Below are 18,585 nucleotides of genomic sequence, written 5' to 3' on the forward strand. Positions count from 1 at the left end.
TATTGTGCCAATTCCTCTTTTGAAAGCTGTTCCCATGGTGATGGCATAGAATGCTTTTGAGGACAATACCATCTCAGTGGTAGGGCACAGGGTAGATAGGAGAGTCAAGGCTGTAGAACTGAATCATTTCTTATGTGGGGTGTTGGTGAATGGCAGAGTGTTGGGCCTAAAGCAAGGTCCATGTTCACTGTTTCTGTCAGGGTCAACCAAGGGCATTAACTCTGATTCAGCGCCCACTCACTACCTGTTGACTGTGTAAACACAAAGTTTCTCCCAAAATGTTCCTCTTAAACATTTGGAGAGAGTATATGACAAGCCCACGAATGTCTAACCAACAACTCCACATTCTCATTGGTGACAAGGATTCTGATGGGCGGGACCAGGAGAAGAACTTCAGGAGAAGTTCAGGTGCATATCCAGTATCTATGTATCTCCATAACATCTCCTGTTGTTCAACATTAATGGATTTATTAACGTTCAACTATGGCAAAACACAATGTTCTCCAAACCCCACCGTGGGAAGCAAACAGCTGCCAGTGTGATGAGGTCCCTGAATGCTGACTAAGTGTCTCCTGCATAGGGGCATGTGTGAACATGACTGTGTGTGAGCGAAGCACAGAGGGAGTGTGTGATAGGGTGGTACGCCAGTATGTGAAAAGGTTTTATTTGACGCAGACAGTAAGAATACTGATCTTAGAGGAAGACAGCTAGTGAAAGAGTCTTTTTGTGTTTGTCTATGATTCTGTGTTTGTAGCATGTTTGGACGACACTGTATGTTTGAGCGATGGGAGGCTCCCAGCCCCTTTGACCTACATTCTTCGCCCACATACAAGCACAATGGCAGGCCTGACTTCCTTCATATCTCCCCTACTAGGCTGGATGATCACCATGTTCCACTGTACTAACAGCAGCAGTCTGTGACACACCCAGATACATTGAACTCTTTCTGCAATGTGCGGAGGGTGGGACAGAGAGATAAAACACACAAGTGCCCCTCTCTTCTAGTTACACAGTTTTCTTTTTTGCTTTGTAACCACAACTCTAGGCCTGAGGTGTTACAGTGTGTGTGTGTGTGTGTCTGACACAGGCATTTGTAGAGAAGGTCGACACTCACCGCTATGAGGATCTGGGTGCTGCTGTGTACGACCTCTATGTACTGGTAGTCCATGAGGCAGCCCATGACGGAGATGTAGGACTGGCTGTCGGCAGTGCGCACGCCTGGCTGGGACATCTCCTTCCTCACACACCCCGGGCCGTGCTCACTCCACCACGAGTGGTGGGCCGAGATGTTGAATGTCAGCAGGTCGCTGTCCTGGAAAGAAAAACACACACACACACAGGACGTAAAGACACATCCTTAGGAAAGCTAAACACACAGAGGCTCAAATGCACACATGCACACACACAGGAAATATAGGGACACACAGGCTCAAAAGCAAAAAAAAAACACACACATACACAACCATGTATGATACACACAGATTCAAATGCACGTCAATCAATAGTCCGATACAGCAATGTATCCCACAGCTGCCTAGCAGTGACAAGGCATGCATTATTTAAGCAAGGCAATGGGCTGCTGTCAGGAAACAACCATGAGGCCTACAGACACACACACACACACAGGAACACACACACACACACACACACAGGAACACACACTCAGGAACACTCTCACACACACACACACACACACACACACACACACACACACGGTCAGTAGGTAGAATTTTGAGGACTAGTAACATGACTGTATTGATTGAGCTTGATAGTGAGGTATCTCTATTCCAGTCACCTACACTAATGGTAGAAGTGTGTAACCAGTCCTGAGCTGAGCGGGCTACTGCTAGGCTGATGACTGTTGGCTACATGCTTGGTATTCCCTGTCACACCCCCTTAGGCTCTAATCAATCCTCACAAACAAGGACTCAAGGTTAGTCCACACCAATCAAACACATCCATTTGTGGAAATGTATACTGTGTGTGTGTGTAGGACCAAAGCTAAATCAGTCTTTTTTATTGGTTATTAAATCCTTATGACCAACTTTGGTGTTTTCATCTGAGCATGAGCGGTGTGTGAGGTGGATGTGTGGGTTTACTGGGTGGGGGGGGGTAGGAACTGTCAGAAGCCTTGTCGTTCGAGCAGTGTGGGGGAAGGAGTATCAATAGAAGCTGACAGACCATGCAACCCCCCCCCCCCCACCCCCCCTCGTGCTGCCCCCCACCACTTGAGAGCTTTGTACCCTTATTTTTTCTCTCTCTCTCCCTATACACACCTCTCCTGAAATCAGTAACTAGTAGTATGGCTTTGGACAAAGTCAAAAGGAGAGTGTGCTTGAGTGTGATTTTCATGTGTGTGTGTGTATTCATGTGTGTGACTGTGTGTGCGTGTATTCGTATGTGTCTGACTGTGTGTATGTTATTGTACGACTGTGATCCATTAGCCTTCTCTCCTCCTGGTCACCATATGCAGTTCTAGGAGTCCAGTCTGGCTCCATCTGTCAGGTTACTGCCCAGCCCAAGCCCCAAGCAGCTGGCCCTTCCATGGCTCATTATTTTACCGACCAGGAACACACGCACACACCCACCCACACACACACCCACCCACACACACACACACCTGAGCCATGGGGTACCACGTTTACAAAGCCTGGGGAGATCTCACACAAATTCACTGGTCTGTAACCCTATACATGACTATGTGTCTGCTCTCATTGGCCAGCCGTCTGTGTTTAATCTAGATCCAGAGAAGAGAGGAGGAAGAGGTACAGGATGGAGTGAGTGATATAATGGGGGGTGACAGAACACATCCCCTTGTGCAGATTAACACTTTAATCTAAATGGAGCCCCCGGGGAGCAGGGAAGACTTGGAGAAACCAGACTGTGTGTGTTTATCTGACTGGGAGTGTGCATGGTCCAGTTATCCAGAATGCCAAAGATTTGTACAAACACGTAATGAATGAAGTAGAACACACACACACAGCAATAGTACTTCTCGAGGTATGAGTCCTCCTGGCTAAATGACATGAGCTGTGAGTAGGTGAGCTTCTGGTAGAGAACGTGTGAGCAGGTCTTACCTTGGAAAGGCCTCCCACATCCAGGTAGAAACAGATGATGAAGACATTCCAGGCCACCCAGAGAGCAGCCCACACAGTGTACTGCACAACACAAACACACACAGGACATCACAACGACTCGCTTCATCATCTCCCAAAGTGCCGTTAGCTATGATCTAACAAGACATGATTTTATAGACAGACAGATATGATCATGTATAGCTAGTACACTGTTGCTACATGACTGAAGTGGTACATTGTTGGGGTCAACACACACCTTATTTTCTAAACACAAAGCTCCTACTGTAAGTCCTTAGGCATTGGAGGTTTAAATCTGTTGAGGCCAAGTACTTTATAGAAGTACTTTAGTGCACTGCTGCTGACTAGCTAGGGGCAGTTGCCGTGACGAAGGGCTGTGGTTCAACTCCGGTTAACGCATTGAGCAACAGGCTGACTCACCCTGAGTCATCAAGTACCCTTCGTATAGTCAACCCTGAGGCCAAAGCCCTCAACCTACGACCGCAACCACCAACTAACGACCCCAACCACCATCTGACATGTTGAGTCACATAGCTCCTCACCTCCTTTTCCAACAAAAGCTGACACGATTGTCTTTTTTGCTAGTGACTCCTACGTTCTCTCACTTCCTCTTTGTTTCCTCTCCTTCACAATCCCCAGCACACGTCACTCTCACAGGCCTACCCAGTCGATAGATGTTGTCTTTCACATTTGTGTCTCACACTTTAACACTCCAGTGTAAGATGGCAGAATAACTATCTTGCTTTGAAATACAGTTCAGCATTTACCTAAATCTCCTTAACCTCTGATTAACCCTTCTGATTAAAGAAAATCCTAAATCCTGAGAGATTGGTGGGGTTTAAGGAGCACTTTGTTAAGAGTGTAGAATTACCAGCTGATTACGATTAACACAAACAATGTTTAAGCCAGAGCTATGGCCAAAGCGAAATAAAACAAGTGCCCTAATACTTTAGTTTGTGTGTTTTCTCACCACCACAATGTAGCGTGGCCGGTACTGGATGGTGCCAAAGAGTCCCAGTATAACGATGATGATGTGGAAGAAGTTGGCCAGGATGGGAGCCCACTGGTAGCCCAGGAAGTCAAACACCTGCCTCTCCAACGCCACCATCTACAGATGAGAGAGTAGTAAAGAGGGTGGACGGGGTAAGAGAGAGAGAGGATGGATGGAAATAGAGAGAGGAAGGGGGGGGAGTGAGGACAGAGAGAGGGGTTAATGAACAAACTAGAGATACACAGCCAGCCTGCCACAGATAGAGTGAACAAACAATAACAAATGATTTGATCCAACCTAACTCTGAAGCAAGTAAAAGGCAAAAGTGTCCAAAGTTCCTGCCAGGAGCAACCTGGAAGGGGATTATGAGAGAAGGGCCTTCCGTTCCAACGGGTCAGCACTGAGCAAAGCCATGCATTAGAAACAATACACACTCACACAATACTGTGGAACCCACCCAGACTGAAACAGGAAAACACATTCCACTGATGGTTGAATAAAACACACACACACACTCTCTTGGTCCTCCCTGCCCACCCGGCCTGCTCCCCCTCCTCTCCTCTGGCCTCCCTTGCTGTCACATTATATCAAAACAAAATGAAGCCATTTGCACCTTTAGACTCCAGACACTATATTTGCATCAACTCAATTAACATGCCATTTATGGGGCGTGACAGAGAGTGAGGGGAGGAGCCAGCATACAAGCTGTTTCACTTTAATTCCGTCGCCAGGCAAAGTGTGCATCTCGGCGATGGTGTGGTCTTGGCGTGTGTCGACATGTCAACACCAGCCAACCGCACGAAGATGGATGAGGACGGGTGGAACCTCGTCTCCCCGGCAGTGACAGATGCGGACCACTGAACACGGCAGGCAGACACACACACACACACACTTCTTAATGAGATGGAAATGTTAAAAGCAAGCTGGTGAGGCAAGCTAGAGGGTGACTTGAGAAAGAAGATCTCACATGATGTCACTTCTAAGATGAGGACCTTGCAGAGAGACGAGGATCAGTAGATCCAGATGAGCAGGATAGAAGACCACAAAATGGAGAGATGGAGGGAGAGATGAAGAGGTGTAGCCCAAGCCTGTGTGTGTATGTGTGTGCGCATGTGTTGGTGCCTGAGTGTCTGTAACTACTGCTTTGGCAGTACTGCTGGGTATAGGCTGCTGGGTACAGGCTGCTGGGTACAGGCTGCTGGGTACAGGCTGCTGAGTATAGGCTGCTGGGTACAGGCTGCTGAGTATAGGCTGCTGGGTACAGGCTGCTGGGTATAGGCTGCTGGGTACAGGCTGCTGGGTACAGGCTGCTGGGTACAGGCTGCTGGGTATAGGCTGCTGGGTATAGGCTGCTGGGTATAGGTTGCTGGGTATAGGCTGGAATGTTGCAGCTTTGAAAGTGATCCGTTTTAAACTGCTGATATCATGAAACAATACAAAATGCAATGTTTTCGTAGCCTTGGGGCTTCTTTTATGTCACACAGATGGTCTTTACTCATACATAACATGGGGTGTGTTTATAAACCATCACTCTGAGACTGTATTTTTGGTTCATTAACCCCTCAGTCCATGTCTCCGCCCCACCTCCTGTGTGTGGTCCATGTCCAGCAGCCCCAGGCCTCACAGAGAGCTGCTGTCCTCCGTGGCAGGCACTACGACCAGGAAAGAGGAGATGCCATACAGGCCCATCACTATCTCCGCTAACCCAATCACCATCCTGATGACAGCAATCAATCAAGAATGGAGAGCGCTCTGCAGTGCCCACACACACACACACACACACACACACACATTCAACATGGCCTGTGTGTATGTATGTGTGTGTGTGTGGGTGTGCTGTGCCTTATCCGTAGGAAATGGCTTATTCAGAAGTGGGGTGGAATTTGATCAAGTGGATACCAATACTCTTCCAGGAACGGAGAGGCCGCTAACAAGCGGCGCTTAAAAGCATCACACACAACCCTACTGCACGTGTAAATGAGTCCCTATGGAGAGTGTATGTCAAATGTGTGTGTGAGAGTGAGTGAAAGAGCGAGCCAGTATGTGTGTGTGTGTGTGGCCATTCTCCTGCTATAAACGCTATGGAATCGGTGGTGAGCCTGATAGCAGGATGCTACAAGCCTCTCCCACATCTGTCCCTCAGCCTTGTTCCATGTGCGCCTCTCTGCCCTATGCTGGGAAAGTATCAATGAATGCCTCCTTCTGCCATATGATACCAGGTCATTAACATGGATCCTTAATCTATATATCGCTCGCACACTTGATGGGCTTCTCTTTTCTGTTGTCAAAGGCACCTTCTGAACATACTGTAGAGGCAGAGCCGCCTCTCTTCCGCAACATCCTAGTCTAGGATGAGGCAGAGAGAGAGAGAGACGCCTAAGAGAGAGGGATGAGAAGATCGCAGTGAACGTGGGAGGGATGAGAGAGTCAGAGGAGACGTTTGATGTTCTTTGCTCGCTCACTAATTATGGAGCCGAGAGCAGACAACACCGGAGAACGCCCTCCAGTTCTCTGAAGGCTGTGGGCTGAGCAGTGTTTGTTAGCGTGCCTTCTAAAACCCACCCAGCTGCTCCCTCACCATCCTCCAGTCAGACAGGCGCATCACCTTCGGCTGACACACCAGCTCAAGCGTTAACCTATAGGTTTTGATATACACACTCAAAACCAGACACATTCCTCCATCTTCCTTGCCACTCCTTAGTCTACAGGGCCCGACAGGATGGTGTGAGAGAAGTCAAACCTCTGGAGCACTCAGACTCCTTCTCTATCAGCAGCCAGCTCTTAGTCACCTGACCTGTATAGAACAGAAGAGGGTCGAGTCATCGGCCTGTATAGAGCTGAGACACAGGAGAACGCCAATTATGCTTCACCTGGCATGCTGTCACTGCCTTCAGTGATAAACGGCAAACACACACATTCACCAGCCTTGACGGATGGAGTCAGGAGAGAGAGAGAAAATTAGAACCTGTGAGAGTATCCCCCATTTGATTATATCCAGTCTCTTCTCCGTTCCCTCACTTTGCATCACTCCCTTTCTCTTCTCACTTCTCTTCCCTTTACCCTGCATTTCTCCCATTCGACTCTCTTACCCGTTCCCCCTCCTCCTCTGCCTTCCTTCAACCCTCTCCTCCTACCTTTTATTATCTCCATCCATCTTATCTTCTGTCCATCCCCCTGCCCTCTGTCTCTATATTGCTATCTTCTTATCCCCTTGAGAGCTAGTGGCCCTGCCATGACTGCAATTCGTCTTGATAAGACTTGGGCCTCCTACAGATGTACAGTATCCAGACGACCATCCCAACCAGACGCACAGCAACTTCACAGGCTACAGGCCTCAGTCCAACAAATGTGTTTCCTTCACTCCACCCTTTCCGAACAAACAGTCCATCTTTGCACCAGTTTATCCTTAAGGCAGAACCTTTTGGCTTGTCATTATATATATTATTTACTGGCTGAAATGTGCCTGGACATTCATAGATATTTAAAAGCGAGCAACCATGATTACTGTCATCATCTGTGACACTTGGGGGCCGCCTTCACAGCATCTGTTGGTTCAAATCTCCAGGGTATTTGCGCTTTGTGACTTCTAAATGAGAAACTTCACAGGCTCCCTCTCTCTCCCTTGTCTCCCTCACATCTTTTATCCCCACAGTAACTGACAGAACAAAACCAGGACATCAATATAGACAGTGGCAGAAAATCCCCTACACATGAACGATGGCTGGAAGAATACCAAGGCTGGGTTAAATCAAGCAGCCTGCTCTTCCTCCGTCTTCCCCCTCACGTCCCAGATACAACAGAGAGGGTGGCTTGTACTCCAATTAGCCAGACGCAAATTTCACCAGGCCCCTACTTCAGAGGCATTCTGATCACGTACTGTAAGCAGGAAGGGAGGCCAAACAGCTGTCGGCAGTTTTTACCCCTGATTCTATTTCCCGTAATTGACTCTGTGAAGTTGCTATTTTTGTCATAATCCCATTGTTCCTAGTGATCAACATGTCAGAATCTGACGTTTAACTCCGGCAGAGGAGCCATCTTGTCCTCTCATCCATCTACCATCAGCTGCTGGTTAAACAAGACTGATGATAGACTTCTGTTTATAACTCTGCCATCCATTTGGACAAACAACAGACCTGGAGCCTGTGTAATGGAAACACAGGGCTGTGTCTAGTGTCTAATGGCCAGGGTCAAGTTCTTAATCTTTGGTCTCCATCTTTGTAGTCTGTGGGATACCAAGACCCATCTCTACAGTGACTCCCCCCCCCCCCCCCCCCACACACACACACGTCCACCTTATGCTCACACAAACACACAACTTCTACCACTTTGACACGCAACCACATTTTAAAGGTAAAATTGGAGGCATGGTACACAAGGTCTACAAAATACACCATAAACCGCAGTCAGCGAGATAATTATTGTAGATGGAATTTCAAGATGGAAAGAGAAAATACATTCTGATATAGAGAAAAGGAAAAAGGCGAGGCGAAGCACAGCTCCTCTGCACAAGAAACTCCAAAGGGTTTCTATCAGCATGAAGCCCCGGTCAGGGTGAAAGAGAAGGAAAGTACTGTTCACTTCAGAGCAAAACATGTGTTTTGACCTGGACAAGCTAAATATAATCATATCTGACCACTAGCACTGCTTCATGTAGGCTATTTCTCAGCTGCTGAAACAGTTGCTATATACAGTTCATTCCCATGTTAATTTTTGGGTGGGTATGCATTCTGTGGTTAGGTTCTCAGCCTGGCATATCATCATCTAAACCTTCCAACATAGCCAAGCAGCCTCCAGGACCAGACTCTTCAGGGGGTTAAGCTTCCAGAACGGTGCTTCTTCCCCTAATCTCCAGCAGTACACCAGGGACATTCACCAAGCTGGACACCCAGCCCTCCTGGTGACTGCTTCATTTCCTGTGGGAGCAGCAGCATCTTATTACCCTATCCCAGTTTCCGTGGTAACAGGATGTCACAGAGTAAAAGGGAGAGATTGGCCCCAGGTCTACGGGGGTCATACCCCTAATTGGTCAGGACTAGAAGAGGTCTAACCAACCCCCACTCACTCTCCATTTCGTTACCCCGTTCTCCCTCTCCTTCGCTGCCTTCTCCTACAGAGGCTGAGACTCAAATGATAAATCAAATAGCAATCAATAATTCAAACACCTTGCCTCCCACCACCACTAAACGATATGAAGAGGGGGAAGGGAGAAGGCACCCTAGGAAGATAGAGAGACAAACTGAAGACAGAATGAGAAAATAGAGAGAAACCAGCTCTTCAAAAAGAATTTAGACCAAACATTAAAGACTGGGATCCTCATTCAACTCTGAACCATTTGCTAATGGGGCTCCAGAATGACAAGCACACATCTGATCTGAGGACACTCCTGTCTGGTGGGACGTGTGGGCGTCAGGTGTGCCTGAGAGCAGGACATGCAGCCGCAGCAGTCACCTCGTGTCTGACCCTCAGAACCCTTTTATCACCACGACCCCCTAACAGCAGGTCTACACGCCATCTGCTTCCCTATAACACCCACACACGAGATATGGAATGGAAAGATCTGACTGATTCTTCACAGCTAGAGAGTCTTGTGGTTCTGGACTTCCCACAAAGTGTTAAGGCTTGAGTAGGCAGGCATGAGAGTTGCTCCATATCCCCAGGAGTGTGTCTACTGCCTGGACACTGATTGAGCCTCCAGGCTGGAGTGGAACAGGGCAGGCTAGATAATCAACACTGCATCAGTCCATCAGACAATCAGTAGCACACACTGGGGGTCTAAGAACAGAGCGAGACAGACAGAGAGAATCAAGCCCTTTTTAAATGGAGTTCCCGCTATGTTGCCGTATACCCCCCATTTCTCAGGCTTGGTTTGTTCAGACTGAATCAAAGACGGAATGATGCCCTCCCGCTCACACAAGATCTGCACATCTGAGGTGTGGAGTCGGCGTCAAGTGTGTGTAGTCCTGCCATGCTGGCTCTCTTTCACACAGATACCGGCTCTGTGACTACCTCCACTGCCAGCTTAATGCCGGTACAACAATCACCCCCCCATTCCGTGTACCTTTTATACAGAGCTGTGAGGCGGCATAAAGGCGTAACATTTCCGCCTTGAAGCGGCTTTGTAAGAGAGCCTACAGAGAGAGATCATTTGTTCAGTAGCACCTTGGACCCACCCCCCCTGACTTCTCTGAATAGCTTGTTTTTGTCAAATCTTAACTTTGACAAAAGTTCATGTCAAGTCTTAACTATGACTTATGGCGGTGGCCTTTTACCAAGACACCAAACAACAATGACTATTTATCATTGACCCACAAAACAACGATAACTTGGACATTTACAAAGAATATTTCCCTATCAGATGCCCATGCAGGCTGTCCATCTTGGGGAGAAAGGAGAGCATATAGCACATGATGGAATCTAGAACACTGTGTGGTCTGTCTATGGCTTTTTACAACAGGACTCCACATACACAGGAGGTGCAGGAGAGATGTGGATGTATGCCACCTGAACATGAAGCTCTTCAGTGAGAGGGTTTATAAAGAGTTCATATGAGAGATTGAGAGGCAAAGGGAGATGTAGGATAGAGAAATTGAGCTAAAGATGGAGTGACTATGACTCTCAACTCGGCGCCTCCCACCCTCTCTCTTCCATCAACCTGACAGGTCCAAGGAAACGCAGTTCATTATAATGGATCACATTGACAAAACACTGTCCTAGAACACCCACCCCTTTGACTATAAGGGGGTTATAAAGATGTCTTTGAGTGTCTTCATGAGTGCCTGCTCTCTCTACAGATGAGACACTGAGGTGAGGGTCCCTGTTCAGAGCTCCCTCCTGGGCACTGACAAGGGGAACACAACTCCCACTCCCCCAGAAACACACACTATCGTCTGCTGCCCTGACAGTATGCTAGGCTAACTTTTATTGTCATGTCATTCTCTCCAGCTCCCGTAATTACAGTCATGACACTTGGTCTGCACTCATATTAAAGCTGTAACGGGATGCGTGTGTGTGTGTGAGTCGTGTATGAGTATTGTTTATGTGTGTGTTTCTGGGGGAGGGGTAGACAGTGTATGGAGAGATATCCAGCAACCCCTAAGCTCATGAATATTCAATGATGCATTTGAATGCTTAGCTCTGGTGTAAAACCAGGGGAGCTGGTGCAGGGGGAGGAAATCTCTTTGAAGACAGAAGACTGAAGTTTGTCTTAGGGATCCTCTAAGAGGAAGCATTTCCTGTTGTACATCTAAACATGCCTATAACACATCTGCTGAATCCTCTTTCAAAAGGTGCTGCCTTTAAAGTAGCATCGAACGTGATGGAGAAGAGATGGAGTTTTTCACAACAGTGACATAAACACACACACACACACACACACTAGTCACTGAGAAGGGTTAACCTTTAAGGGCTGCTGGTGTGGGGGGGCTCCCTATGATGACACCCCTGTTGGCTCCTCCTTCCCCTCCCTCCCTTCCCTTCTGCACCCTCAGAGTGGCCTGCCCCAACCCCCCAGCCACAACAGAGCAGAACCCCAACATATCATCATCATAAAGAATGTTTGCAAATAGATCGCACCACACATGTGGGCTTGGTGTATGCTTATGTGTTCCGCTCAGTTCAGCACACAGATTCTTAGAGGGTAGTTGCAGAGTCAATGTTGTCCAGTTCTGACCTCATTACTCCAGACTTGTGTGTGTTTGTGGTGGTGGGTCCTAGATGGAACCACCGTGACCAATTAGGAGGCCTCCATCATCAATCAAACCCCTGGCCATTGAGATGCGTTCCCTAGCATCAGGGTTGAGAGAGTGAGAGAGACAAAGAATGAGACAGAAAGTGTCTGTGTGTTTTATAGTGTTTTTCAAGAACTTGAGCTTCATAACAAGCATAGGCCTGGTGCCTGATTATTTCCTTTTGTCAAACATTCCAGCTTTTACACAACAGGTCAACTTGAGGACAGTCTACCCCAAACAATCTAAAACCTTCTCAGAAAAACAAAACAAATCAGTGGACGAGGCAGAGTGCCAGCTATTCTCTGGGTCTGAGCAGTACTAAGAGCCCTAGCAGTGGTCAACATTAGTTGTAGCCTAGCTGAGTGAGACTAGAGGATTTTTAATCAATAGAAGCTCATTATCAAACTTCGCAGGGAAATCGCCGGCATCGCTCGGCCACTCGATGGAACCACAATTCAATTAGGCAGCAATTCTATGAGTGGTTTGATCAAAGTACTACTTTCCTAGCTCATCATCACCTCACATCCTGGATGTAGCCTATGTGGTTCTGCAGGGCTATTGTTACATGTGAGGAAAATGGGAGGCTGACGTTATTTATAGTCATGTTTCCCTCCTGGTAGGGTCAGAGTTGAGTCCCCTCGTCCTCCTGTCGTCTGACACACACCTGACATCTACGGTGGGTCAGGAAGGGGACAACCTGACCCATCTTCTCAGGAGGTCAAACTCATAACCCAGTGTGTGTGTGTGTGAGTGTGAGAAAGGGAGGTGAAGACTCTGGAGAGGAAGTGTGTGGAGGCACACAGGGCAAGTGATGGGGAGTATAATGCTGTTCTGGGAGTCTTCAGGGACTCTTTAGGCAGGCTGTTGATGCACCTTAAAACAAATGCTCCTTCTCCTTTTCCCTAATGAGGAAATAAGGTCAGCCGAGGGGGAAGAAAACAGGTGGGTTTGTCTGGGTGGGTCCCTAGGTAGTGTGTGTGTGTGTGTGTGCGTGTAAAAAAGACTAGCTTGTAGTTTGTTTGTTATAACAGTGCTGCTTTGGCGGTGTTGTGCCCAAGTTTCTATCTCTCTCAAAGTCCGAGCCTTGTGGTTTCCAGACATAGGGAGAATTCATGAATTCGTAATTCCAAAAGTAAGATCCTGTTCTGGCTATACAGGTGTAACTGCAGACACACCAGCTCTCCTTGAACCCCACACGGAGATGAGGGCGAAGGCAGACAGACAGGAATGACATAAGGTCATGGAAACCAGACGACAAATGGTGTAGATCTCAAGTGGCCTGAGGTAATCATATTTTAAAGGTGTGTGTGTGTGTAGCCTAAGTGTGTGTGTATGAGCATGCACGTTTGCTACATTCCTGCCCCCAGGTGACAGTCTTCAGCAGCCCTAAACAGCACTGGCACAGTGGAACCAGACCTTGAAGAGCTGAAGAAGACTGACTCCAGCCTCAAGGAGCTCCTACCTCTGCACTCAGACATGACCTCAAACAGCCATGACTGTCCTATTCCAAAACCCCACCAGTAAACTGATTTTAGAAGAGTGCTTTCCTTTCCTCCAGCTCTATCACACGGTCGGGGAAGAACATCTTGATAGGAGTTTAATATTTCCCATCACCATCATTCTTACTCAGAAAGAAGTCATTTCACAGCCAGTAATGGAGCTTTCTGAATCACTGTTGCACTCAAGACTCCCATCGAGATGGCAAATGAGTTTGGATTCTGTAGCTGGTCTCTCTACAATACTATAGACTACATGAAGGAATTTCAGCTCAGTGGTAGCTGAAATTTGTGTGAGTTCCACAAATTAAAAATTATTTTCATGAAGCCTACTACAGCACAACAGACATACCTTACATAGTACACACCACAGTCCAACCCAACTTTATTCATCTCAGTCATTGTCACCCAGTGCAGTGCTTTCTGATACAAAATGCAGATAATAGATCTCTAATCCTAAACCTGCGACTGTAGGACTTGGACTCAACCCAATGTTACAACAATTGTCCTACAACACTGCAGGATGCTTATTCAGGGAATAGGGAATTACAGCAGGTAATCAAGCCTGGATCGTCTAGCTTATCAGAGAAAACAGCCAATCACTGTTGACGAGGGTCAGAAGACGACAGCACCACACATCAGTCGATACCAAACTGGGATCTGGAGAAGCCCTTCGTTCAGTGTGCAGTATTATTTTCTATTTTCATCATTTGGGAACATTCCTGATGTTGATACAGTGTTTCCCACACATAGACTAATTTGTGGCGGTGCGCCACAGAATCAACACCGGCCGCCACACATTGCGTTTCGTAAAACATTTTTTTTATCGCTATTTAGGTAAAAACACGCAGCGTATTCGTTCAGCTGCATTTCCTTTCCCTGCTCTCCCTCCGTCTCTTTCACGCACGCGTCTTTCTCACATACACACACAGTCACTACGTCAGCACACGTTAGCAACAATGCATACGCCGTTCTAGTGAGACCGACAGCTACATCAGCGAGCCTTCAGCATTAGTGCCGTAGCTAAAGGTCTAGGAAAGTTGAGGCTACTTTTCGCTAGGTACCGACGGACATGTCTTAATCGAAGGTTCCCCTTCGTTCTTTTGGTGAGAAGTTTCAAGAGCTAGCTACTTACCCGGCGTCATGGAGCCGACCAGTTAAATAGTTATTTAGCACCCTGTATGCAGCGTCGCTACCTGCATATGCAGAAATTATTTGTTTGTTGTTGTTGATTTTGTGAATTATTTCGAACCCCCCCCCCCCCCCCCCCCCCCCCCCCCGCCACATATAGTTTTCTAATCTGTGGGAAACACTGGTTGATATGGACACCTCCCTTACTCCAAGGCCTTGAACCCTGTGGTGCATGAGAAGAAATGATTTCTGGGCTTTACACAAACCGCCAGTTGAGCACTGCACTCTGGTGCTACCTGAAGTGGTGACATGGCTGTATCCTATGGGCTTACATGTCTGTGCCAGTGCTGTTTTAATGCCCTCATAAATAACACCCTCACACCCTGTCAGCTCCACCTCACCCTGGGGACTGTTCAGAGAAAGAAGGGAAAAAAGAGAGAAGAGAAGATATAGGACCAACTGTGATGTTGGATGTAAAATGCCATGGATCTGGGTTCACTGATTTGTTCTTGGTACCAATCTCTCTCCAGTGGTGCAGTGCACTAGAGGTGGGGACAATCCATGGTTTAGGAGCACAGAGTAACATTTGTGATATGCTGGAAAGGCTACACGCTGAAGAGAAATGTAGAGCAGGGTGCACTGATCCCTCCAGTCAGCGAGTCCCAACACAGTATGGTTCTCAGCTAAAGTACGAGTAGTGAAAACTGTATGTGGACGGTCCACAGTGGGCCACGGCGCTCAGATTCTCCTCCGTTCTCAGATGTTTTTGAAAAGACTGACAATATAAATAATCGTATAAATTACAACGACTGTCGTTAATAATAGGAGACGTTTTGTCTTGAAAATGGGCACGTTTTAACGGGCAATTAGACTATATCTAACTTGGTAACTATTGGGAGGACACAGACGGACAAGTATCTCATCAGAGATCGCTGGGATCTGACCACCATAACAAACCGTATCAAGTATCCTCACGCGGTGACTTCAACCTCGTGGATCAGCCAAAGTTAAGAAGATAATACACAGCCTGCATGCGAGACAACTAGCTTGTTCATACACGTGGGTGGGTGTTTGGGCAACTAAGCATAGCAACATGCATGTTTTTGGTCGTAACAGTTGTAAAATGAGGCATCAAGTTACCCAAACAAGTCTCCAATTTAGGCGTAAGAATAATAACATAACGAATCAAACAATGAGTTACAAAGGAAAGGCGTGTTTGTAATTATTAGAAAAAGGAACAGTCACAGACTCACCAACTGGAACGTGCAAATAAAGATGAGCGTGCACCGGCCACTACAGCACCCCATTGTGTTAAAATCAAAATTGCAATCTTGAAACACAGGGGACAAGAGACCTTGTGTCGCGGCGGGTGACAATAGCTACACCGGAGCTCTCCCTACTATGAGCGATTCTAGACAAGGTCCTGTATGAAGAGTGTAAGCTCCAGGCACCAGCGTCCCATAATTTTCTCCTCCCCTTCTGTTGGTTGCTTTGTGTGTGTGTCTAGGTGCTGGGCCGAGGTTTTGGTAGTCTCCGGTAGTCGCGGCGAAGTTGAGTTAACTAGGTAGATCGAGTCCAGCGTGCGTGTATGCGCGCGAGTGTATGTTGGGAAGAGGGGGGAGCATGGGGTAGATGGGGTTTAAGGGCGTCGACATATGTATGGATCCTGGGAGATTGACAAATGGTGCTCATGTCATGTGACATTCAATTCTACAAAAAAAACTAGTAAACGAATGACCTACCACTATACTAGACTATTTTCCAGACTTTATTCACTTAAAATTCAGCAGTGCCCCATTATATTCCTGTATTAACATAGCATTTCATCGCTATATTTCAGGTCGATCCGAGTCAGTTTGTTATGAGTTTACAATATATTAAATTCAGAGCTGTCCACTATAAAATCCACAGTACACTACAACCCTATTAAACAAGACCTGGGCAGACCAGAAAGAGAACCGCTCACATAGGCCTGCTTAAAATGAGACTTATGCGCCACCTGGTGTCCATTTAAATAGACACCATTATTCTGAGCTGAGACAGGCATAGTGGAAGTGATGGGAAGCGTTAACACGTCTGCCACTGCTGCATACAATGGATTCAGTGTGCTACATAGACGTTCATCTGCTACTTGGTTCTCTTATATAATACACAGACTTCTGTAAATTAATCCTGAAATAAGACAAATGCCCCTCTGCACCATATCCACCCTACCAAATGTCTCCTGTTCTCCTTCCACACTCCCTCCTTCAGGCCTTTGACTGTTCAATAATTTCCCTCAACAGATAAACAACTACACGCAATCTTTCTATTCTACATTTTTCCTACCTTCTCCTAAGCGACCCCCTAGATCCATGTGATTTACGTACAGTATAATAGAAAAACTGTTTAAAGCAACACTTTCCCCTCTCTCTCATCATCTCTTCATCCCTCTTGCTTTCTTCATCTGACACACTACACTCTACACTCTCTCTCTACAGTTCATAATCAGTCCTACATGCTGTTTCCCCTCTGTATCTTACTTTCTCTCTTCTGTTGTTGCTTCCCCCTCTCCCTTTCTCTGAGCTCTCTCATGGTCAAGCATGTTGCCACCTCTCCCAGCACCAGAGTAATACATCTTTTATGCGTCTGCCCACTGAGTGAGGGAACACTTCACTTTTGATTACATCACACACTCATCCTCTCCACTCAATAAAAGCCTTGCTCTGTCCCTTTATTACACATCACTCAGCCTAACCTTAGCCTAACCTCAGCCTAACCTATCCCACCCCAGTTTAGCATATAACCCTGACCAAACCTAACCTAACCTAGTCTAATCTCCTCAATTCCGCTAAACTCAGTTCAACTCAACCTAGCCCAGAGGTGCCTCTTGCTAAAAATAAGCACATGGTATTTATAGGGAGCATTTTGTTGGTCTGGATAACCGTCTTCTAAGATTTCCTGCTGAGTGCAAATATTTCATGTTAAAATGTGTTCATCAGAAACCTTAGTTTTAGCATAGATTGAACTAGACCTGAACTAGACCGAAAATTATTTTGCTCTTAACCCATATACTGTACTGCCTACGGACATGAAATAACCCCATTCACTCTGTGTCTCTCAAATTGATGTTTCTTTGAAAGTTGTAATTGAAATATGTGTTTCCATAAGGAAAGCTGTCTTTCTTTTATTCTATTCTCTCTCTCTCTCTCTATGTGGGATGCCTGACAGAAATAAGGTCAGTTACAGGGGTATGTCAAGAGCACTAATGGAGGTTTCCCTCTGCTCGCTTTTCACCCTTTTCACAAGGGAAATCTTTTGACACTTTCTTGCCCTTATGTGTGTATGATAGAGAGAGCGATAGGGAGATAGAGATAGAGAGACAGAGCAACACTGTGTCCTCAGTGTCCAGTCTGACGCTGGGCCCTGGGGGACTGTTGTTCTTGCCAGAGACACTAACGTGAGGTGACAGGCCAGCCGCTGGCGTGGTGCTCTCAGAAGACTGCCATTGTAGACGAAACCCAAGAGTCTGGCTTATGGCGGGCAGCAGCACAAAGACGAACTGAAAGGGAGGCGTCTTTTCTCTCTTTGAAAGAATCCCTTTCCATTTCTTTCCACTCTTACTCTCACTTCCTTGCTCTTTCTCACTCTCGGACGCCCTCACAGATACTCATACACACAGACTCACACATACACGCACCACTGACAACCAATTTATCGTGTGTGAGTCCGCTGGAGACACAAGAGCAAAATGGATTCCATCTCTGTCCTTAATGTCTGGATTCCATGTCCTACAACACCAGGTGGCAACTAGCAGTGAGACTGGGTGTGCTGCTTGTGAATAGATGACTACTAATTGGGGCTATATTTGGAGCTGCTGAACAAGCACACAGATACACTGATAAAAATAGAGGAAGAGAATGTGAAGTTTTGTTCAGACAGATAACCTCTACACCTTGTTGCATTGTTGCTGTGAATGGGAAATTAATCAGGATACTATTTTGACGTTGTCTCTCTAGATTATAGATTATCTGCCATAAAGGGCAAGATGAGAATGTAGGCTGGACTAAGAATATTCTATAATAAGACATATCCCACCATGGCAAACTACAAGGTGGCCTGTCTGCAGGTATAGGCGCATGTTTATGCATGTGGTATGACGAATA

General features: G+C 46.8%; 1 protein-coding gene across 2 annotated transcripts in view; it reads right to left on the minus strand.

Moving 5' to 3' along the window:
• nkain4 (sodium/potassium transporting ATPase interacting 4) overlaps nt 1–16,080 on the minus strand; it is a 28,956-nt gene extending 12,876 nt beyond the window's left edge. For both annotated transcript variants that reach the window (XM_047039746.1, XM_047039748.1), the window contains exons 1-4: nt 15,694–16,080; nt 4,066–4,203; nt 3,078–3,158; nt 1,115–1,312 (exon numbers count right to left, since the gene is read on the minus strand). In XM_047039746.1, coding sequence (XP_046895702.1) covers nt 1,115–1,312; nt 3,078–3,158; nt 4,066–4,203; nt 15,694–15,747 — 471 coding nt within the window. In that variant the 5' untranslated portion in view covers nt 15,748–16,080. The remainder of the gene's footprint in view (nt 1–1,114; nt 1,313–3,077; nt 3,159–4,065; nt 4,204–15,693) is intronic.
• Nucleotides 16,081–18,585: the final 2,505 nt, after the last annotated feature.

Source organism: Hypomesus transpacificus, chromosome 18 (genome assembly GCF_021917145.1).
Source record: "Hypomesus transpacificus isolate Combined female chromosome 18, fHypTra1, whole genome shotgun sequence".
NCBI classification, from domain to species: Eukaryota; Metazoa; Chordata; class Actinopteri; order Osmeriformes; family Osmeridae; genus Hypomesus; species Hypomesus transpacificus.